The sequence below is a fragment of the Urocampus carinirostris genome, chromosome 13 (assembly GCF_059441175.1).
Source record: "Urocampus carinirostris isolate Australia breed hairy pipefish chromosome 13, RoL_Ucar_1.0, whole genome shotgun sequence".
Lineage (NCBI taxonomy): Eukaryota > Metazoa > Chordata > Actinopteri > Syngnathiformes > Syngnathidae > Urocampus > Urocampus carinirostris.
The window spans coordinates 21,790,994-21,816,295 of NC_142361.1; the positions used below are offsets into that span (position 1 = coordinate 21,790,994).

The 25,302-nt window shown below is 37.4% G+C and overlaps 1 protein-coding gene across 4 annotated transcripts in view; it reads left to right on the plus strand.

Moving 5' to 3' along the window:
• The window catches only part of cpeb3 (cytoplasmic polyadenylation element binding protein 3), a 53,743-nt gene that overhangs the window by 4,027 nt on the left and 24,414 nt on the right, over positions 1-25,302 (plus strand). For all 4 annotated transcript variants that reach the window (XM_088351173.1, XM_088351175.1, XM_088351176.1 and 1 more), the window contains exons 3-4: positions 11,497-11,581; positions 22,614-22,670. In XM_088351173.1, coding sequence (XP_088207299.1) covers positions 11,497-11,581; positions 22,614-22,670 — 142 coding nt within the window. The remainder of the gene's footprint in view (positions 1-11,496; positions 11,582-22,613; positions 22,671-25,302) is intronic.

Sequence of the window (25,302 nt, forward strand, 5' to 3'; positions counted from 1 at the left end):
TCGCTCATTTGCACCTAGGGACAATTTGGACCGGCCAATTAACCTGACATGCATGTTTTTGGAATGTGGGAGGAAACCGGAGTGCCCAGAGAAAACCCACGCAAGCACGAGGAGAACATGCAAACTTCACACAGAAAGGCTGGTAGCTGGATTTTAACCCATGACCTCAGAACTGTGCCGCAGACGCACTAACCACTCATCCGCCGTGCTGCGGGTCATTGTTATGTTCCGGTAAAATGATTTTTGTAGTGGTTGACTGAGTCTATATAACCCTACTTCCAATATTCAACCTGATAATAGTATCTTAATAACATAGTAACAACATGATACATTCTTATTTTAGAAATGCATATCAAAGGTTGGAAAAAAAATAGGAAGAAAAATTGTGCATTTTGATCACTTTGAGTTTCCGTAGTCTGTATTCTTCCTTGCACTGGTTTTTGGTTGCACTACACAATACCGCAACATCTAATGGTAAAACAAATACACACTTTCCCTTTAAGCTTGCGTTGTTGTTTATCAAAAGTTTTTTTCTTTGACTGTCATCGATTCCCATATTTGTAACTTAGGAGCCTTAGAAAATATTTTTTTGTCATGGATAATCAACCACAGACATGTTTCTGCCCCCAAAAGCTTGCATTATTTATTCTTTTGTTCAGTGTTATGCAACTTTTTGGGAGGCAATTTAAGTTTTAACATAAATATTACACAGTGTTCCTTTAAATATTTTTTCTTTATTCACAAATAATATTTTTTTTATAAATCTTACTTCTTTTTCATTGTAATATTTTCTAATTTTACCAAAAGTCTTTTTTTGGGAATAATTATCAATTAAAGAAGATACAGCGGCGCAGTGGTTAGCGCGTGTGCGGCACAGTTCTAAGGTCTTGGGAACCTCGTGTGCTACCTGGATTTGAACCCTCCTCCCACATTCTAAAAGACATGCATTTCAGGTGAATTGGCCGGTCCAAATTGTCCCTGGGTGTGAATGAGCGAGCGAGTTGTCTGTCCCTGTGTGCCCTGCGATTGGCTGGCAACCAGTTCAGGGTGTCCCCTACCCACTGCCCGATGATTGCTGGGATGGGCTCCAGCACCCCCGCGACCCTACTGAGGATAAGCGGTGCAGCTAATGAAATGAGAGATGAGTACTTACGATAAAATAAAATAGCCTACCATTGAGTGTAAAATTGACAAATCATTTGACATATGAGTTAAAAAACTACAACATTTTTAGTTGTAACCGTTGTCATAAAACATTGGGTACCTATGTCAAAGTCAAGGCCCGCGGGCCGCATCCGGCCGCCGAGCAGGTTTTCTTCAGCCCCTGAGATGATCTTCATTCATTATTGTTATATAACATTATCATATAACAAAAATCATTCTCTTTTAGTTTGAACAGTAAATTATTCCTCTTTGCACTTTTTTTAACCGTAGTCTAGTAAATGATAGAAAACTGTTTAAATTTTTTAACCCACTTTTATGAAAATAGAAAATCCAGGCTACCGGTGGTGCCTGAATAATGCCGGCTTTCCTTATTTAGTTTTTATGTAATGGGGATTTTTATGGGCAGCATGGCAAAGCAGTGGCTAGGTCATGAGATCGAACCCTGTGTGGAGTTTGTATGTTCTCCCCGTGCTTGCGTGGGTTTTCTCCGGGCACTCCGGTTTCCTGCTACAATCCAAAAACGGGTCCAAATTTTTCATTGGTGTGAATGAGCGAGTGAGTTGTCTGTCCCTGTGTGCCCTGCATCTGGCTGACAACCTGTTCAAGGTGTCCCCTGCCCACTGCCCGAAGATAGCTGGGATGGGCTCCAGCACCCCTGCGATCCTACTGAGAATAAGCGGTGCAGATAATGAATGGATGGATTTTTATATTGAGATCTTTTGTGCCTGTTGAAAATTAAAGATTACGGACAGAGCCATAAGAAAATATTGATTTATATCACTGATTGAATTGGAATATACTGTATGTGTGGGGTTCGCAGCAGGTTCCATTAGTTTCATGAGACTTTATGCGCCGATTTAAAATATTTCAACATTCGACCATTTCGGTCCTTGGCTTGTAGCTTATTCTTTTCACCCGGGTTCCTCTGTGATTCCATGTGAGCTGCAGTTTGCACCTAACTGCTTAACAATTACAGCCATAATTGGAGAGGAGTTATCACTGCGATGCAAGGTCAGGGTGCCACATGTCAAACGTGTTGTTTACTGAAGTAAAACTCGGGCGAATTGCTGAGCTGGGGGCCAGGCGGGGCCACGGCTGTTGCACCATATCACATGGGAAGCTCAGAGAGTGATGGGCTCCCAAGATCTCACCGAGGGTCCTGTTTTTTCAGTCTCGGCCTTTGGAGGTGGTATGAGTTACGAATGAATGTGGTTTTTGTCAACACAACAGCGTGTACAATTTATATGCCGACCTAATCATGCAACAATTTAAAAATCCCTAAATACACAAAATCATTTCATTGCTTCACCATATATATATATATATATATATATATATATATATATATATATATATATAAAATATACCTACCTGGTTACTGGTTAATTAATTTAATATTAAATTAATATTGCTAGTTTTAAAGTTGGTGTCCGCAACTTGAAATTTTGCTACTCTGCCGCCGTCTCCTGGTTTAGTCTTGATCGCAGCTACAGTCAGCTCATTCCTCAAGTATTAATAAACTCTTCTTCATATTTTTCAGGATTTGGATTGGCGTTTGCTTGTGTATTTGAATTTTTTTTTTTTTTACTTCTACTATTTTCAGGCTACACTAATATAAGAACCCAAGAACGAGCATGAAATCACTCTCCAACTCCCCCACACCCCTCCTGCTTCCTAATTTGTTGCGAGTCCCAGAACAGCTGTTCTAAAAGTAAGATAAAAGCAGATAGGCAAGATGGGAAAACAATTCTAAGGACTCTTTGAACTCAGTTGGGCATTGTTAACACACACCCGACCAAGACAATATTTTTTTTTCAACAACAAACAACGCACCCCACCTTTTAAGAACTATATTTTATTAACATTTAAAAAAGATAAAACAAATCTATTATTTTTAAAAGGGCACTCTGTATCAGCACCTCCTAGCAGTAAAAAAAACCAAAACTTAATTGTCATTTGGATAATGAGCAAAAATACATAAACTACAATATTGTATAAACGGTCATTTAAAAAAAATGATTGTAGGTCGAGAAATTTGTATTCATTTTACACAAGCGTAATTGCCGGGCATTCTACTTGAGCGAGGTTGTTAGGACCGCGTTTTTTTTTTTTGAAAAATCACCACGTAGACACTAGGGAGTACCAAGAAGCAGCATGACCACATGCAGGTTCAGAGTCGCTTGCACACGAAAGCATACGTTTATGGAATTTGTTGGTATTTATTGGGAGTGCCTTGACACAAAACTTAGCCTATACACTCCCAGAGGCCTAAAGTACTACTTTGTAAACTTTCACGAAAATCAGTTCAGGGGTTTCCGCTGTGAAAGGGGTTCAAAAAACTTTGAATAACAGTGGTACGGTTTGCTAATAGTTTGTATTTTTCCTTGCGATTTTTAGCACATGTGTTACAATTTGTAATACAGCGGCTTCCAGTGGTCAAATATTACACAGTGTACCTTTTGGCACATTTTAATGTTTTTTTTTTTTATGTTATGTCATTATTTTACCCAGGTGTGCTGTCCCAAATTTCATATGTTACACATGATTGGCTTGTATTTTTAACTGCTATGTATTCGGGATGATTTAAATCCATCGTTGTTTTGACTGAAACGCTTTGAGTAATCTTATCTGACCTGCTTTTACCATTGGACACATTAGCACTGTAATGGTAGCATTTAGCTTCTATTGTAATATTTGGCTTCTGTCTTTAGACACCTGGGTTGAGTTGAATCAAATGTGGTTTTGAGTGAAACCACTTGATTGATCTTGTCTTACCTGTTTTTACAATTGGACACATTAGCACTTTAACTGTAACATTTAGCTTCTATTGTAACATTTAGCTTGTATATCTATCAGCTACAAACGTGGGATAAGTTGAATTAAACATCGTTTTGAGTGAAACCACTTGATTGATCTAGTCTTACCTGTTTATACAATTGGGAACATTAGCACTTTAATTGTAACATTTAGCTTCTATTGTACCATTTAGCTTGCATTTCTAACTGCTACAAATCTGGGATGAGTTGAATCAAACATGGTTTTGAGTGAAACCACTTGATTGATTTTGTCTTACCTGTTTTTACAATTGGATACATTAGCACTTGCATTGTAAAATTTACTTTTGGAGATGGGCCACCCCATCTGGAAAAAAACTACTGTGGGTGATTCCAGCTTCAAGTGTCAAAAGAAGTTTTGTATGATACAATTTTAACGGGCTGACTGCTTCTTGTGACTGGATCTGATTAATTATTAAGTATATGTTACTTCTGTGTAATTATTTTCTCATGGCGTGTCAAAAATCTTCACAGTAAATCGAAATGGTCCTGCCAGCGCTTGCAAAATTTAGATTGTGGAAATTTTGCGTCTCTGGTCGACGTTGATTGTCCTTGTCCCCGGTTGATAGATCAAGTTACTCATTTGTTTGCATGAGAACTCCAGGTTGTGCCCAGTTTTTGCTTAAGTAAATCAAGCCCGGGGTGGGTTTTAAATGACACAGGTGGAATCTTCCATTCCCTGTGCAAGGACGCGTGCTGGTCCCTTTGAAGGCGAGGAATGTGTGGAATCCTTCTTAGCAAACCAGTGCGAGGCTTAAGTCACAAAGTCACATGGCTGGGATGGCCCACAATGCTCATAGATGGTAGTCGGTATCTGTTGTTGTTATCGCTTCAGAGGCGTCAAATGTTGTCTTGTCTTCATGCAAACCAAAAGAGATTTTTTGTGAACTGCAGGGTGTAACTGAGGAAATTTACATCAGCAAGTAATAGGGAAACTTGTTTTCCTGGATTTCCAGTTTGGCAGCTTAAGGGGACAGTGTGTAATATTTAGCACCTTTTAGTGGTAAAACCACACTAATCGTTAACTCATTAACTGCCATTGACGGCTTTAGATGACAACAAATCTTGACCTGTTGACTGCCAATGACGGCAACAGATGTGAAAGAACTTGAAGGGACAGTATACTGTGTTTGTATTAGAATAAATACTTCTTAAATAATTCTTTCCTACACAGAAAAATGTTAGCTATAGAGCTGTCATTTTGCTAGCCAAGGTCAAATAAATCGATGATGTCTATTGTTGTCAAGGACAGTAAATTACTTAAGGTTTGTTGTCATCCATAGCCACAAATGGCAGAGAAAGAGTTAAGGTTTGTTGACGTCTGTACTTGTCAATGGCAGTGAATGTGTTAAAAAATATTGATTTAAGATATGAGCAAAAATACTTTTACTATCATATGAACGTGGCCTTTTTAAAATACTCGTCGTTGAGAAATTTGCATTTATTTTACATAGAATGACCCTCACCTAAAGAGAGCTGATATAATTGTCGACCATCTTGCTGCTACGGGTACCCGAAAACGCACACAAAATTGTCAAAGGCTGGCCCAAAGATTTTAAAGAAAACGGTGCAGTTTGGTCACTTTGAGTCTTCACAGTTTGTATTCTTCCTGGTGCCTAAAGCACTCGTTTTGTGTTGGACAACACAATACAGTGACATCTAGTGGTCAAATAAAACTCGCTTTCTATTTAAGAACAGTTTTTATTCAGGGTGCTATCACGAGGAATTCTAGTATTTCAGCTTTTGAATTCCATTAACTCAAGAAACGATCCAAATCGATGAGCATGGAAGGGGCAAGGCTGAATACCACATGACCTTCAATGGCTTTGCTGATGCTTCAGACAGTTCCAGGGAAATTTTAAAATTTCTTTAAAGTATCAAATGAAAATTTAAATAAAGAAAAAAAATACTTTAAATGAGCTAAGTCTGCTGCCAATGAGTAAAAATATTTTTATTTTTGCTTCGTGCCACAGTAATAAAGATCTTTTTTTGTAAAATAAGAAAATTGATAATTAGAATGAACGAACTTGTTTTCCATATGCCATATTTAGTTTGTTTTTATTGTTAAATGAAACTATAAAAAAATAAAAAATAAAAATATAGATGAGAAAAAACCGTACGCATTAGGAAAAATCATCTGCGAATTGGGCGACAGTATATTTCTAGTTTTACTACTGATATAAAGAGTACTTTTGTTTTGTAAAAAAAAAAAATCAATACTTAAAATAAGCAAAATTGTCTTAATTTGTCCATCTTTAATTGATATCAACTCCTTGTTCACTCAGTTAATCAAAAATAATGAGTTAAAAGTAATCAAATACTGTAAGAAAGAGTTGAAAAAATCAAAACAGAAATGTAACTTAAAAATACGGTAAAAAAAAACAACTAACTAAATTCTACTGATAATGAGCAATATGTATTGCTATGTATAATATATTCCTGTGTAGAGTAGTGAACCTCGCTCCCTGGATGTATAAACATTTTTTTATATATAATATATTCCTATATTGGATAAAAATAACACATTATAAATGAGTATACGGGGAAAAAAAAAGTCAGGTAAAAATAAGAAAAATTATATATATAATCAGCAGAATTCTTTATTAACTGAAAAAGGACAAGAAAACTGTTTATGTGAGGGAAAATAGTTTTTTTTAATGAAGTTTTTATCATTTAAGTATTGTATTTGGTGTTTTTTAAAGGTGATGTAGAACAGTGGTAAGTTCATTTTTATTAATAGAAGTACAGAGATCCGTTGGTTTTCGCGGTTAATGGGGACCAGAACTACCTGCCAAAAGTGAACAAAGCGTTCTGTAGATGCATCGGCATCGCTGCGGGACACAAACTCTTCTCAGCGAGATGTAGAGGAACACAGAGCAGGTGTACGGAGCTCACAGTACAGTATCAAAGATGTTATGGTATGAATTGGCCAATCGTCATTGGCGATCTCAAGCCAAGAGGTGCTGGCCAGTCGGCATGAACTTTAGCTGTCCTGAACGTCCCTCGGCGGTGCGGGAAGCATTGTTTTACTGTCTTTTTTTTTCGTTTTTGTTTTTTTTCTGCGAAGTAGGTAACCAGTGTTAACTGAAGCGCAAAGTCGTGAGGTGCATTATTGATTTCATTGAGGAAAGACCAAGGGGTTATTCTGACGTCTTTGTTCCTTCTGTTCCATTAACTCCAGGATCTGCGTGGGAGACTATATTATATATAAAATCTGTTTAGGTCACTGAACCAGATTGAGCTAAATGACCTCGCCCCCCTTACTGTGCAAAGCGGAGAAGGCGAGGAAACTAAAAGCTCAGCGTTTTAAGTATTTAGCGTTTGTAGCAAGCGGGCAGATTTTTATCTGCGCGTTGCTGCCGGGTCCGCAGCAACTATGAATAACGCTTTTGAGCGCTCGGCCTAAAGCTTAAACAATACATCCGTGTGCGAACAAAGCTGTCCGAGTTTGGGCTGTCGAGCCTGCAGTGAAACGCTCTCGGGCCCTCACCTTTGGCATACATGTCAACCAGTCTAATGGGTGCGGCAAACTATGGCTCATGGGCTGAAACAGGCCCACCAACGGATTTAATACGCCTCGTGAGACAAAGCTAAAAGAAGCAAAAAGGAAAAATAAGCCCCTATCACTTCAAATAATGGACCTGAAATTTTAAATACGTCCACTCGATTTTACCAAAACTAGGAGCCATTCCTTAAGTTGTACTGGACTGTCTCAGAAAATTAGAATATTGTGATAAAGTTCTTTATTTTCTGTAATGCAATTAAAAAAACAAAAATGTCATACATTCTGGATTCATTACACATCAACTGAACTATTTCAAGCCTTTTATTATTTTAATATTGCTGATTTTGGCTTACAGCTGAAAAAAACTCAAAAATCCTATCTCAAAATATTAGAATACTTCCTCAGACCAAGTAAAAAAATAATTTTATAACAGCAAAACTAAATCAAACATTTGAAAATGTCCATTGATGCACTCAGTACTTGGTTGGGAATCCTTTTGCACGGATTACTGCATCAATCCGGCGTGGCATGGAGGCAATCAGCCTGTGGCATTGCCGAGTTGTTATTGATGTCCAGGATGCTTCGATAGCGGCCTTCAGCTCATTTGCATTTGTAGGTCTGGTGTCTTTCATCTTCTTCTTAACTATACCCCACAAATTCTCGATGGGGTTCAGGTCAGGGGAATTAGCAGGCCAATCAGGGACAGTGATGCCATGGTCAGTGCACCAGTTACTGGTGGTTTTGGCACTGTGGGCAGGTGCCAGATCATGCTGGAAAATGAAATCCTCATCTCCATAGAGCTTTTCAGCAGATGGAAGCATGTAGTGCTCTAAAATCTCTTGGTACACAGTTGCATTTACTCTGGACTTGATGAAACACAGTGGACCAACACCAGCAGCTGACATGGCTCCCCAAACCATTGCTGATTGTGGGAACTTCACACTGGATTTCAAGCAACTTGGATTTTGCTCCTCTCCAGCCTTTCTCCAGACTCTGGCACCTTGACTTCCAAATGAAATGCAAAACTTGCTTTCGTCTGAAAAGAGGCCTTTGGACCACTCTGCAACTGTCCAGTGCTTCTTCTCCATAGCCCAAGTCAGACGCTTCTTCCGTTGTCTTGAGTTCAGAAGTGGCTTGGCCATGGGAATACGGCTATTGTAGCCCATTTCCCGGACACGTCTGTGAACTGTGGCTTTTGATACCTGGACTCCAGCTTCAGCCCACTGTCTTTGAAGCTCCCCCAAATTCTGGAAGCGGCTCTTCTTCACAATTTTGTTAAGGCTGCGGTCATCTCTCTTGGTTGTGCAGCGTTTCCGGCCACATTTTTCCCTTCCAACAGACTTTTTGTGGATATGCTTTGAAACTGCACTCTGTGAACAGCCTGCTCTTTGAGAAATTTCTTTTTGTGTCTTACCCTCCAGATGGAGGGTATCAATGATGGTCCTCTGGACAGCAGACAGATCAGCAGTCTTCCCCATACTTGTGATTTAGTTTACTGAACCAAGCTGAGTGTTTTTAAGGCTCAGGAAACCCTCGCAAGGTGTTTCGAGTTAACGAGATGATTCAGGTGATTAGTTGAATAGCCTACTTGTATACTTTTTCATGATATTCTAATATTTTGAGATAGGATTTTTGAGTTTTCTTAAGCTGTAAGCCAAATTCAGCAATATTCAAATAATAAAAGGCTTGAAATAGTTCAGTTGATGTGAAATGAATCCAGAATGTATGACATTTTTGTTTTTTTAATTGCATTACAGAAAATAAAGAACTTTATCACAATATTCTAATTTTCTGAGACAGTCCAGTATTTGCTGACTATCATTTATCAACGAGAGAACATTTAAGTATACATACCGATGTTATTCTACTTAAAATAGAAGTGACGGACGCGCTGTTTAGGGCCAACAATTGCATTCAACTGGATTAAAAAATACATATTTAAAAGATAGATCTTGTGTCTTTGCAGAAATATCTTTTAATGTTTTGATGGCGGGCCGTCAGACCGTTGAGAATAAAGGCGTGTGTGTACGTCGTACACTGTACGATGTCACCAGTCTCTGAAATACGTCATGCCAAATATTTTTGGAAAGCTCAAACTTTTGGGATTCAAAATATGCATTTCAGATTATACTTATCACAGAAACATTACGATCAGTCCAAAACAAGTTACTCAAAAACTTTAAAGCCAGTGTAACTCACCAATAAAGTGCCCTGGTAGTGTGCTGATAAAATGTTTCTCTACCAACATGGTCTCATGACATACTACAGCCCAGTGAATCCAACGGTGTAAAATATTTAAAACAAAAACACACTATAATGCCGACAGGTTAAAAGAAATCTGCCTAAACGCATTTCTGCATCGTTTTACGTTCTGTGTTGTAAACTACATAAAACAACCTCGTAATATTTTTTCCTAGAATAGCCAAGGGCTCCGACCGTTCGCTTGACACCACTCACGACCAATTGAAAAGCTTCTTTTCATGGTCCACAGCCTGCAATAGCCAAAGAGGGCCTTTATTGAAACAAAGGACATGTCTTACTTTGGCTCTGAATAACTTCCAAAACCGTCCAGATTCTTCAAACAAGTTGAACAACAGCATTCAATTCTGGGTCCGTCTTGGATTGGGATTTTTGGTGATTGGCAAGAGGTTAAAGAAGCTTCAGCTCCTTTCTGCAATAGAAAAAAAATCTAACAGCAAAATTTCCGCAATTCGGGTAAACAGCTTCATTGAAAAAAAAATAAAAAGCAAATTGTATTGTCTACACTTGCCTTTTTTAATTAATTTTATTTATCAAGATACTAAATTTCATGCAATAAACTCCTGATGTAATCTTATTTCATTGTGTTTTTCATTGCGAAATAATCACATTTAGGGCTTAAAGAAGGGAGATATCAATTTGCTACTGCTTTAAATCAAGTTTTTATTTGTAAATAAATATATTTATATGTATATTCTGAGTGTTTTCAATTTTATTAGATTAAATAATCCCTTTACAAACAAATAGATGATGAAACATGACTTATAGGTAAATGCAACCAAGAAAAAACGTTTCGGCTTATGTTATCTCTTTTACTCATGCATTGTTGTTGTATCTGATCTATGAATCTCAATCGGCTTATCCCAACATTTTAAGTACATCAATCAGCCATTGTTTTCCTCGGGCCCGGCCCCTGTGCAATTTTTTCCGAACCTACACGGCCCACAACTTCAATTGTTTGTGGACCCCTGGTCTAATGCATTCATCGGCAGACAATAGCCGTTTGATCAGCTCTGAGCGCTGTCTTTAACCCAACATAGTATTAATAATTGTTGTGGTTTCCGATGGGGGAGGATGTGGACGTGCCTCACAGATCTTTTTTCATCACAAGGACGAAATATGCAGCACATGATTAGTCATCTGCGCTAACTAAAGACCATAATGAATCCTTCTATGACCCATGACAACTAACACTGATGGCGAATTCACAGTCTTCTCTGCTACATAGGGCGAGCCAGACCTTTACATTTTTATTTTTTTTATTTTGAACATAAAAACACAAATAATAATGACAAATGTGATAGATATAGAATAGACCTTGAAACCAAAAATAATACGAAAAAAACAATATACTATAATCTATATCTCTCGATCTGTAACTCGAGCTATCTCTTGATCTCTCACTATCTTGGTTGGTCTGACAGTCTGTTGGTTGGTCGGTCTGTCATTGATTTTGTTTATTTTTTTTTGTTTTCAACGTAGTTGTGAATCAACAATCAGCTATATTTTGAAAAGAAGCTAAATAAAGCTGTGAAGTTAAACATGGAACAAATAACATCAACTTACAATTAAAATGACATCTTAATCAGTTTGATAACCATGTTTATTTTTACCTTTCTGAATAAAGAATTTTGTGCATGTTGTTGATGGTACTGTAACATATCCTGTTTATTTTGTACTTGTCCTACCAGAAATAATGACACCTTTCCTTTCTGTTCTGTTTCTTTGTTTTAGGACCGGAATCGGCCCTTCGATGCCTTTAGCTTGCACTCTCTGGAGAATTCCCTAATGGATATGATAAGGACTGACCACGATAAAGGTAATGCTCACCTTGTCCATTGCTTTTTGGGAGAAATCAGTTTTCAGGTTCGAAATACTCTAAGATTACCCTTTCCAAATATTTCAAATTATGATAACTTGTGTTCTGACTGTTGTGTAACCTATGTAATGGGTTTGGATTTTAACCCATGTCTCTGTAATATGATTGATTTGCATACGAAAGAACCGAGAGATTCTGTTCTTAGAATACTTTTACAGTCATTGACTCAAAAAAATTCCATTCATTGATAAACCAATCAAGGCTGCCAGATAAACTATAGTTACCTTAGCTCTAGGTTAAATACCAAATACAGTTAAATTGAACATTTTTGATTGTCTTTGAGTGTGTATCTAATGGTTCCCAAGGGGAAAAAATAGTTCGAATTTAGATTTATAGTTGCCATCGGACAGCTGATTTCTGAAAATTCAGCATCTGAAAATTTCAATTCCACCCAAAACAAAAAAAATGTGTAATTTGGCATCTCTGTGTTTCTATCTATTATTTCATATCAGAGATGTCACCCGTGTTAGATTTCTCTTCTCTGTTCAAACCTTTGTCATGAGTTAGATTTATGAGTTTCGAGCTCAATTTTTAAGAAATAATCATCGTAAAAATGATTACAATTGGCAGATATTATGAATGATATTATGTTTTTTGCACGGTAAAACAATTACACCTTTGGCAGAAGATATAGTTTTTTTAAACTACTTTTAACCATTAAAAAATATGTTATTATATTTTGAATCTTTTTTCTTTTAATATTAGAATTAATCCTTAAAATGAGCAGATGCTCTCATTTGGGACATTGCAGAATGTTTTGCTAATTTCAGTATTATTTTTCTATCTAAGTAAAACATATTCTTAAAATATGCAACGTTATCTGTCATCTTCTATTATGTTGCAAATAATTGGGTTTCATTTTCTTATTTTATGAAAGCACTAAATCAAAAATATACTCCGGTAAGAAAAATAATTTGTTTTTCTTATTTCACTAGAGTGCTAAGTAAAAAAAACCTGAAAAATAAGAAAAACAATACCCTAAAAATGTGCTGGTAAAATATTTCTCTCACTTTACAAAAGCAGTAAATTGAAAATATTGTAGAATAAGAAATCTAATTCCTAAAATGAACAATATATTATGCAAATAGGGTGGAAGTTATTTTTTGCAGCGTCACACAGACACTTTTAGGATTATTTTTGTTATGTATATTACTGAAGATCAAATCTTTATGTAATATAATTCTAAACAAAAATAATAGATAAAATAAATATCTGACAGTGGGGGATCAGCAAATATATTATTATCATTGTTATTATTATTATTATTATGACCATAGTTATATTGCATATTTCTAAGTTTACACAGAATTATACTTAATGAATACTTACAAAAGTAATAGTTACCACTGGTATACTGTATTAGAATTATAATTATTTGTACTGACATTAAAACAAAAATTTACCACAAGATTAGACGTGGCACTCCAGAATAAACACGTAATAAAGACCTAAAAGAGGATACATAAGATAAAGGAATGTCAGGATAAATGGGCAAAAATATTTTGAAAGGTAGCTCTTTGAAACATTTGTTGGCCTGAAGAGGGATGGGCCCCAACAGGCTGTACTTGCCTAAGACAAACCGCAGGAAATGGTGCCACTACGACCCTAGTGGTTAAGGGCTACGTCTGTAAGTTTGAATCAAGGCGGGGTTTTTGTTTTTTCATCGGGAGCATAACACGCCTGGCAGGCACAACACATGTCAAATGAGCCGTAGCCTGTTTACAAACTGTCACGTTTTGCCACTGTTACGCGTCGTTGCTCCATTTGGGTCAAATGTGAGTGGACCGTGTCAAATTATCTTGGCCGTGTTGCCACTCTGTACATAAGGTAATCCAAATATCTCGACACATCAAGTTGTCCAAAAATATCGCGAGAGGAAGTCTGCGGAGAACTCTGCCCTGGTTTAAAGAAATGTCGTGCTAACTGAGGTTGCTAGCTTGATTCAAATGCTGTATGGAGGACCAAACCTTCTATTATGAAGAGATAGATGTATACATGAATATCTAGAATGGCTTTGCTCCATCAGGGCATCACTTGCGTTGGAACGTGAAACAATTTTATGATGGCATTTCCTTTTTTTCGCAAAATTATTGGCACGAGACAAGAGTCCAGATGTTGTGTTGAATTTGAATGTTTCTCTGGCCTGAAAGAGGGGAATGTCTTTCTGGAAAAACAGCTGAGTCAGGTTTTGGGGCAGAGTTTCCTACCTGATTGCTTGTGAAAGATTGTGATCCTGGCAAAACTTGTTTTGGCTTAGGAAGATAGAATGTATTTCTGGGAAAGCTGCTTATTCAGCAAAACCAAAAATGTTGAGTCGGCTTTTTTGGTAGTTTTCACATGTGAGTTAACCTACCTTACTGATGGCCTGTAAAATATGGTGTTGATATTCAATGTTGTCTGTCCTGGGAGAGCGGAATGTCTTTCTGGTAAAAACTGCTGACTCAACAAAATCAAAAGTGCTAGGTTAGCTTTTTTTGGTGGCTTTTTTTCACTTCTAGGGTAACCTACCTGACTGCCTGTGAAAGACGATTAAAGAGTTTGATTCCCGGCTCCTCCGTGTTATATGTCGAAGTGTCCTTGGGCAAGACACTGAATCCTTAATGCCCCCGAATTGCAGGTAGTTGCCTTGCATGGCTGACGCAGCTATCGGTTAGTTAGTGTGTAAAAAAAAGGGAAAAGGGGAAAAATGTAAAGCACATTGTAAAGCGCTTTGGGAGGTCTTCGTTGACTTGAAAAACGCTATATAAATGCAGACCATTCATTCATTCATTACATTTCATGTTGTCTGTCCTGGAAGAGTGGAATGTCTTTCTGGGGAACATGCATGACCGAAAGCACTGAATCACATTTGTTTTTGTCATTTTCACATCTGGGGTATCCTACGTGACTGCCTGTGGAGGATGGGGGTCATATCTAAACACTTTCCCACTTTTCTTGGGTGGACAGACCGACGAACAAACAAATAGACAAACAATCAAACAGATATACATGCTTGTATCCCAAACAAAAACATTATAACCACACTCGCTTTGCTCACGGGTGATGAATACCTACAAATATATGCGGTATAACTAAATGAATACATGAAAAAAATAATTATCCCCTAAATGTATGACATATATACAATTCATTCATGTATTTACTTTGTCATTTTTTTTAATCACTGTACTTATTTTATTGTGTATTTATTCTACATTTCGACATGTATTTTGTCTTGTGTTATTTCATCATGCCTGAGGTTTTTACTTATTTGTTGGTCGATAAGTGCACTACACCATAAACTACACTATGAACTCCATTACTAAATAACTAACAAAAATGATAAAACACGTGACAAAAAAGACAAAGTATGCAACAATATACAGGGCAAAATACACAACAAAATGCATGACCAAATGCACGTCAAAATACATGTGTCAGAACCTGAACAGACGGTGGACCCAAACGCATAACTTTTTCACACCTAGCTTTATTTCACGGAAACAGAGCTGTCATGCGGGGGAACACAAACGCCAGCAATTCTGCAATCACTGGGCAGAAGAAGTAAGTCAGAGAAGTCAGGCGCAGGAAAAGAGGAAGCCAGGGGCAGATGAGATCGAAACCGGACAGGACAGACGGAATCGATACTAGATACAGGACACACGAGCAGATACCAGACAGGACGGGACAGACGGGATCGATACCTGATACAGGATGCACGAGCAAGATACCGGACAGGACGGGACAGACGAATCGATACCGGATACTGTATACACGAGCAGGATACAGGACAGACGGGATCGATACCGGATACAGGATGCACGATCAAGATACAGGACAGACAGGATCGATACCAGATACTGGATACACGAGCAGGATACCGGACAGGCCGGGTCAGATGGGATCAATACCGGACACTGGATACTCGAGCAGGATACCGGACAGAGTCAAAATGCATGACTTGCAAGTGCAGAGATTTGTTGACGGACTGACAAGGAGCGAATGACAGCACTGAGTTTAAATAGGAGGGGAGCCAATCAGGCATCGAGCAGCAGCTGGCGCCAAATAAGTGGGCACAGGTGAGGGCAATGGGCAATCGTGACAACATGACAATATACGACAAAATTCACGAAAAAAACCATGGCAAAATACACAATATAATTTACAACAAAATACACGACAAAATACATGACAAAATACATGACAAAACAACATTCGTGACAAAATTCATAACTGTATACCCAATAAAATACAAGACAAATTACACAGCAAGATAAACGAGAACAAAAACAATTAAATACTTACATAAGAATGACCATATAAATGACAAAATGCATGAAATAATGAATACATTACATTTATGTCATAACTTTAAATGGTTTTAAGTGATTTATTTGTATATATCTGTTCATTTATTTAAAAGGCATATATCTGTAGGTGTTATTTATACATTTTTTTTTCTACACATGGTGGTATCGGTCCTCAATAACGCAGGACATGACCTTGTGACCATTTATCAAGATCCAGAAATGATCACAAGAGAAAAAGGGAAGTCCCTGTACTTTAAACATCATTTAATGACTGTAAGATAAGATGAATAGCTTGGCTGTGTTAAAGGTTAGACTGCAACCAATGTCCAATAAACTTCCAAGGGTGACTGATTTGTGTTTATGATAATACGCTATTATCACCTAGCACCAACACAGAATTGGTTAGTCCAGACTTCCTACTCTCTATTGTGTCGGTAAATGATTTTCACTATGTTGGTGCTAGTTTGCACAAGAGGAAGTAGGTCATGCTGACAAATACGGAAAATAACTCAGTCTTTCCAGCTGTGTCAGGTGCCTCTCACTAGGTATTGTTTTCCTTTTTTCCGTAATAAGCCATGGATGCTGAGAAGCCTGATGCAGCTTAAGGGAGCAGTGAGGCCTCATTTTTTCCATTACACATTGTCCCAATAACAGAGTTCTTTTTCTGCGGGGGTGAATGCAAAAATTGACATGGCAGGTGGCATATAATAACAATTATTATAACATTCTTATTAGGGAAAAAAAAGTTTTAACATTGTCACATCTGGCAGATGATATTTGAAATGTTGTGTTATTTTTCTAATTTAAAAAGAGATGAGCAAAATTACTTCCCATATGTAATTCATTGCAGTAGATATAATTCTTACCCAGTTGGCAGAAGGTCTTGCACAGTTTGAGTATTCTTTTTTGTTTGCTAAGATCTAAGCCTATCTCTCTCTCTCTCTCTCTCTCTCTCTCTCTCTCGTTCTCTCATTCTCTCATTCTCTCATTCTCGTTCTTTCTCTCTCTCTCTCTCTCTCTCGTTCTCTCATTCTCTCATTCTCGTTATTTCTCTCCCTCTCTCTCTCTTTCTCTCTTATGTATGTATGATGAAAAAAATCTTAAGAATGAGTAAAAGTTGTTGCGTGAAGCAGACGGAAAATATTTTGTTGTTTATTATTATTATTTTATTTTCATAGTAAAAACCTATTCTTAAAATGAACACTTTTTGGCCATTTTTGTTTGAATTACGAATTGCATTTGATTGGTGTGCTAAATTAAAAAATATAGTACCCTGCTATGAATGAATTAATCGCCCATTGGCTGAAAGTGTTGATCACTTTAAGTATAATACTGTAATCCTTTGTTTATTACAGTTAATAGGGACCAGAACCTACCGCGATACGCGGAAATCTTTGAGGTAGCCCCTACACCCATTTTTAACTTGAACTCTGCCGACCCCCGATCACAGTAGTTGTCGAATGAGGATAATGGATCGTGGCCACATGGATCCTGTACGATTTAGGCGGAAAGAATGAAAAAAAAAGAGCCACCATGCGTGACGCACATGTAAATGTAAATGTTCTGCATTTATATAGCGCTTTTCAAGTAAATGAAGCCCTCCCAAAGCGCTTTACAATGGGCTTCACACTTTCCCTTTTACACACTAACTAACCGATCGCAGTGTCAGCCATGCAAGGCAACTACCTGCTCATCGGGGTCATTAGGGATTAAGAGTCTTGCCCAATCACACTTCAACATATAACTCCGAGGAGCCGGGAATCGAACTCTTTCTGATCACCCTGTTTAGCAAAAGCCGACCGGGGATAATGGACTGCAGCCAAAACATGGAAGTTTATTTTAGGCGGTCCACAAGATCACACCTTAGGGGCCGGAAGTGGTCTGCTGGCCCCTGCTCTCAGCAATAGTGATAATGGATCTCAGCCATAACAGTGCATTTCATTTTTGGTGGTCCAAAACAGCACGCTTCCCGCTGGCTCCGCTTGCAGGAATATGAAATTGGGGATAATTTATTGCGGCCGCATAAATTCCAAAAAAGAGCCACCAGGCCGGGCAAAAGTGCGCCACTTTCAGTCCCAGCTGGCGGCAATATGCCAATATGCAATTGAGGACAGTAAATTGAGTTTAGTTCGCATTTTGGTGGACAGAATGGTAAAAAGAGCCGCGACAAAAGTACATCCAGACGGCCCTGTTCGCAGCAATGTGAAATCGGGGATAATGGATCGCGTAATGTTTTTTCAAACCTTAGATGTACTGAGGTCAAAGTACAAATTGGGAAATAGCGAAGGGATATTACTATTTCTTATTATACGATAAGTAGACAAATCCTCAAATAAAATAATTCTATCCATTGTAAAAATGTCTCCTCATTTTAAGAAGTATCTTTTCCAAAGTTAACAAAGAATAATTAAACTGTTCGAAAAAAATCTACCATCTGCCTAATTATTTAAGTAAACAAGATATAATTCATAGAAGAAAGCAAAAGTATGTTGAAACTGAGTACAATTTTAATGCCAACAGTTAAATAATTTATTATTTTGCAGAATAACAAAATAAACAATAATAATTGTTCTTATTTTTAGATATTCTTAAGTCTGTTAAGTTACAAAGATAGTAAAATAAGAAAGCAAATCCACAACAAATTTGTGGTGATTGTGGCGACTCAAAAATAACAACAGCAGTAATTGCAGATTTTAAACAGCAATAAATCAACAATTCGTCGATCCCTAATGTAGTGTGAATCATCAACTTTTTCCGATTGTCCAATTCATAGGCTTTCAAACTCGGTTTGCAGCGAGCCCAAGAAGGATTTCTCAGAAAAGGATTATTTGCAGAGCAAAGAAAGAGCGGTGCTGTTTCCCGGGCAGTAAAACTCATTTGCCATCCAGGCTGGCGATTGTGTCATCTGTATGGAAGCCTTGGCAAGGCATCAGTTCCAACTCCGGGGGGCCCCCTTTGGCTTTTCCACTCCACTTCTAGGGGCCCAGATGGCAGACGGCCAGAACTATATTAAGGTGTCAGGAAACAAACTGCCCCCTCAAAACGAAATTACTATTATGAAAGATGGACAGACAGCCACAAAAGACAGTGATTGCTCTCACATAACCTGTGTATTCTTTTGTACTTTATTCTGCTACTTTCTGAAGTTCATTGAATAATTGGTGTTCAAGTACCTGAATACACATAGGCTCATTGACATCATATATCGTATATTGTATATAAACAATAGCAGAATAAGAATAGGTATTGTCTTTATTGTCATTGTTAACAACACGGTGAACATTTACATCTTGTTTACAACAAGATCAGACTTCAGGATAAACATGCAACCAAGACATGAGGAACAAAAATAAGGTAAACGAGAATGTTTGGATAAATAGTCAAGTTGAGAAATTAAGTCCTGTTTACTTGTGCAGCCCTTAATCACAAGGACTCTCAAAGGGTTGCACAGACTATTACAGACTACAGAATACTATTACACCATCCCCTGATCTAAAACCTACATGAGGGCAAGGAAAAATTCAAAAACCTCTTGCATAAATAAATCTTTAAAGCTTTTAAAGAGATACCTCCTAGTAGTAAATAAATAATTTGACTCATTTTAAAAACAATTTAGATTTGAATAATTAGTAATAATAAAATAATACAGGACCTATCATATCAACGTGTATTTTTTAACATACTCATAGGTCAAGAAATTTGTACTTATTTTACATAACATTTGGAAAAAGAAATTCATGTTGACAATATCTGTGTACAGTATTATTTGTTATTGCAACATCCATTGCAGCCTTGTCATCCTGGAAGGGGGATTACCTCATGTGCGGTCCCTTCTCAAGGTTTCTTCAATTTTCTCATGTTGAGGTTTTTGAGTTTTTCTTTGCCCTCCTGTAGGTTTTAGATCAGGGGAGGGTGTCATAATAGTCTGTGGTTTGCAATTATTTGTGGTCTGTGCAGTCTTTTGAGACTCCTTGTGATTAAGGGTGTCACAAATAAACATGACTTTACTTCACTTGACTTAATTTTTCAACTGCATTTGGTAAAGTGAGAATATAAGTGGTATAGCAAAATTATCTGATTTGGCAGACTGATAATTTAAGGCTTGTTTTTTTTTTATTTTACTGACAAAAACAAGTTTAAATTAATCATTTTCTCTTTATTATCAATCTAATTTTCTAACAATGAAAACTAAAGAAATATAAATATTCTTATTTTACTGTAGAAAATGAGTTAAATGGTATTAACATGAGAAACATAACACTTAGAAAGTGTTAATGTCTTTAAAAACAAGTTTAGAAAATGGTAAAATAAAAAAATAAAAACTTTAAATTATTTACCAAAGGGATAATAATTATTTTCTATAGTTGTGAGAGGGGAAATCAAGCCTCAGGGGTTCTTGCTCCCCCCATTTGCGATTGATCGAAAAAATTTACATCACATTTGCACATTTGGGTAACTTAGGAATCTTCAATAAGGAAATGAACACCATTTGCACCTTAAACCTTTTCAACTTGCCCTCTAGAGCTGAAACATGAAATCCTCATCGAACATATTTGGTGAAAGAAGAGAAGAAACTCAACTGAATGCTTCTTTTGCACATGCCTGAGGCGTGTGTCACTATTTCACTGCTCTTGTACGCATGGCCTCAATCTAAATTCTATGTGCAAAGTGGATTATGACTTGCAGCTCCCTTTGCCTTTCCACTCTATTGTCAGAACGATTTGCAACTCAGTGTTTGGGAATCATGCCCGCAAGCCAGTAGGAGGCCATCCTCTCTTTACAACCGCGTCAGATGCCTTCAGGAAAATTCAGTAACTTTAAACGTGCCGCCTTGTTTGCACAACGTTGGCCTTGAACTTGCAGCTGTTTCAGCTCCCAAAATCCACAACAACACCTTTTAATCCGTCCTCTGTTTAAGGGGAAAACAACAAACATTTTACGGGCACATTGAATGGCCGCTGATTTTTGACATTCTATCCACCAAAAAGTGTACTGCACTTGTGCGGCCGCGATCCATTGTCTTCAATCTCATAAATTTCTTTTGGAGACAGCAATGATAATAAAGATGACGGTGGAAATCGTGATGGCGGTGATAAAGATGATGATGAAGTTACTGTGCATCCACAGAACCTATGTACCGTAAATTCCAGACTGTAGAGCGCACCTGATTATAAGCCGCACCCACCTCATTTTAAGAGGAAAACCGATGTTGTACTTACACAAGCCGCACCTGTATATGAGCCGCATGCGCCCACATTGAAAAATGTAACACAAACACAAAATTAACCCAAACCTGACTTTAAGTCCCGCGATTGAAACTGAATGTCCTTCATAAAAGTACACATTCCAAAAATCACAGCCGGCAAAATGAACGGAAAATGATACCGGTACTTAAGGTTTGATGCAGACCTGCAGAGTCCGGGTCCTGTTGAAAGTAATCCAAGGAAAAAAGTGTATATTTCCAAAGGTAAGGGTGGGAAAAATATATATCCACTATTGTCCGCCGTGTCCACAAACACTCACCTTTACTGGTCCCCACTTCCCGTCAGCCCGCGTTTGTCACGTCCCTTCTTTTTAATTCGCCCATGCAAAACATATCAGAATAAGTGTCCAAAATAAATACAAATACATTACAAAAATATACAGTTGCAAATACATATTAGACATGGTTACACATATTTACAAAGAAAGACGGTACACCGAGAGAGTTTTCAAGGCTTTAATAATAATAATAATAATAATCTAACTTTTATCCCAAACGGTGCCTGTGACAGGGCAGTTAATGGTAGCAACACGCTAGCAACACGCTCGCAACACAGCAAACGGGTCTGTTAAAAAAACATACCGTACTTGTAAAAAATCACGGTAAACCGTCCTCGTCTTCCTCCTTAAAACTGAAGCCATCAAAGTCGTCTTCCTCAGTGTCGGAAAGAAACTTTGTCATATAGACGTCGTCCCACGCTCCCGCAGCCGGACTCGCGCTGTCACTGTCGCTTGAACTCTAATCCACTCCTGATTCTGTGCCCTCCTCTCCATCACGCAGCAGAACGGCTTTTTGGAACCCGTTGGTGATGGTGGATTTTTTGATGGGCCTTTCTTTTTGCATTTTGCATGATGAGGGTATGTTTACGCTAATTTAATTAATGCACAAGCCAAGAAGTTGCAGTCTTCCTTGGCGCATATATTCCACCGGTCTAAATCTTACCTTTTGTACCCGAGCGCCACTGGCGTCCGTTAGAAAAATTACATAAACTGGCCGCATCACTGAATAAGCCACAGGGTTGAAAGTTTGAGAAAAAAGTAGCGGCTTACAGTCCGGATTTTACGGTATATATGTTTATTCATGAGGTGTTTGTAACATGTAAATACACAAGAGATCTATCTGTAAGACAATTAAGGAAAGATTAAATGAGCATGTGCTTCTTCCTATTTGAAAAGGCTACGTTAAAATCCTTGTTTTTTTCAGGCATTCTTTTATGATTGGAGTAAGATTTACACGTGTTCACAAGAAATGTAACTGCCTTACATGAATAAATTTTGATCAAAGGAGGAACCAGTTTATCTAAACAAACACAAAGTTTTGGTCACAGTAAATACAAATATAAATAAATACAAAAATCAAAAAACACAATTCTTATCAAGCCTTTTCTTAGTTCATGTCTGTCTTTTCTCCCTTTCACTAGGACGTATGGGCATTAACTTCCATCATCCTGGAGCTGAACACATAATGCCACTCAACAGTAAGTAGAATTTTACTTCCCAATTATCCCTTTCCAGGATTTAAGCTATCAAAACATATTTAGTGATCCATTCGCATTGCACAAATATTGCATTTCCATGTACTGGTGTGTATTTATTTATTTATTTATCGACAAAATGCCCGAGCTGTGTATTTGCGGAAAAGCGTCTATTTGCAGTTGGAAGGTATGATCAGTACAAATGCTTAAAAAATGATTTCACATAAGATTTATTAATAATAAGAATATATCATTTTATCCACCCGGGGGAAAATATCAATGAGATACAGTGATGTGGAAATTCGACTAAACCTTGTCCTTTGAAAGTTACCCGTGTAAATCTCAAACAATAATCTCATTGACCTTAGATGGGCAGCTGACGCTAACTCCTTTAGATGAATCGAAATTTTAATCGCAAAAACAAAAAAAAATTATTATAAATTATGACAGAAAACATTACAATTCAAACTGGCTTATGATGAAGTAGAGAGGAGACACAACCAAGCTGTGTTACATGTTACAATAGAGAAGCAAGAAAATAGGCCGGTATTGAATTGTCTTTTGATTGTCATTGATATCAACGTTATGAAACAAGATTGGACATGGCACTCCAGGGTAAACGTGTAATAAATACTAAAAGGGGAAAAAAGAATAAGACTATCAGGATGAACGGCAGATAAATTTTTTTTCACAACATAGTGCTTAGAGACTGGCCCAAGTTATGAGAATAGTGTGTGTTCAGAAAAGATTTTCAATGACATAGCCCAGGTATAAAGTAAGAAACATACAAAGTTTTCCAACAAGAAATAAGAGACAGGAAACAGGAAACAAAGCTGCTAGGACCATAACAACGGCAATGAGCCGACAGCCTATGCCAGTGATCATGAGTCAGGTGTGATGGGATTGAATGCAGGTGTGCGCAGTTCCTCCACTCTCCCATTTTGCACCCTTTGTGAGTAGGTGGCCTGCCAGATCCTGACATCATTTATTTATTCGTTTCACATTAACATCAGTCCGGCGTGGAGGGTTTTCCTTCACTTTCCACAAATGTTTTGTTTTGTTCTCATAGAAAACCTTTTTTTTTAAAAAAAAGAAAAAGATTTGAAAGATTTATTTTGTAAATAGCAGCAGTAATTGAACGGGTCATTTTTCTTATTTAAATATTATTTATACAATTGATTTTTTGATTGTTTTGAGTGAAATTAAATAAAAACAATTTTAAATGAGCCAGCCCTCAGAAGTGTTGTTTACCCTCCTTATTTCATTATTTTATTTGATAAATTTTACTTCTGATTCAATCAAAAAAGAAATATACTTACAATGAGTCCATAGGAGAAACGTTTTATTCCAAGCCAATACTTCAGAAGCATGTTTACACAAGATTTTTCTTTTTTACACTTGTGAGGCACCAGTTGGCATGTGCAGTCAGGGGAGGCAGGCGAGGCTGTGCCTCACTTGACATCATGGTAAAGTTAAAAGAAATTTATATTTATTTAGTGTTTAAGTTAGTTGTTGTTTAACATTAGAATTTGAGGATTCTTTTTTTTAAATAGCACAATTTTTACATTATATTATGAATTTTATTAGTACAATTAATATGTAACGTATTCCTTTGCTAAACGTCTGTAGGTGCAGAGTCAGAAACGCAATTCTCTTGCCTCGTGGCAGAGGGCGTTAGTGAGACCAAGGATTTTGATTTGGTACGCACCTCTGCTTCAAACAACAGAATTAGGATTCTGATTTGGCGCACCTTTCCACCCCAAACAATAGAAATAGTGATAGTGTTAGCAAGCTTGTCGAACCACTCAGTAATTTATTTTCTTGTTGCATGGACTTTTTTATCATGAAATATTCTATAAATACTTTTACTCAAAAGGAGCAGCACATAAACTTCATTTATAAGTTAATATTTTTTACTATGTAAGAGTTTATACTGTATATTGTTTTTTTATTCCCTGCCAATCAAATCATGAATAATTTGTATATTATTTTTGTGAAGTTATTTGCAAATCTGTGCCTCACCAGACATGCTTGGAGAAGTTACATAGACAGACAATACTAGATCCATATTTTTATGAAAACCAAAGTTTTTTGATACTTTTTTTACAAACAGTCCTCTGTCAAGTGGATGACAGAAGTGCAGTAATTATGAGGAAGTCAATAACAAGAAAAATACAATCTCTGACCAAATGTTTTCCACTTCAAAATAATCCCTTATTTGCTCCGTGCTAGATATTCGATGCACCTGCTCAACCTTTATTTGGCCTCGGCTTCCCTGACACCATAAACCAAGGATGAACCTTTAAGCACCGTTGACCTGTGAATAGCGACCCTTTAAATAGAACGCAACGTAAGACCGGGATCTCCTAGTCCGGGTCTATCAGCGTGCAGATGAGCACTCAGATAAAGAAATCAGTTTTTCAGTCTCACTTAACAGAATAATACATGTCATCAGCATTCCTCAAGTCCAAACATTGAGATGTCTTCTCAAAGTCCCTGACTTATCTTCATCCCCCTTCCTGCGATGTTCTTGCAGTCTGTTTCCCCGGTTGCTAGGTGACTTTGTTAGAGCCGAAGCTGAGAGAAAGAGGGCAATCCCACAGACAGCCAGTCCAGGTTTTTAGAAACCGGAAAG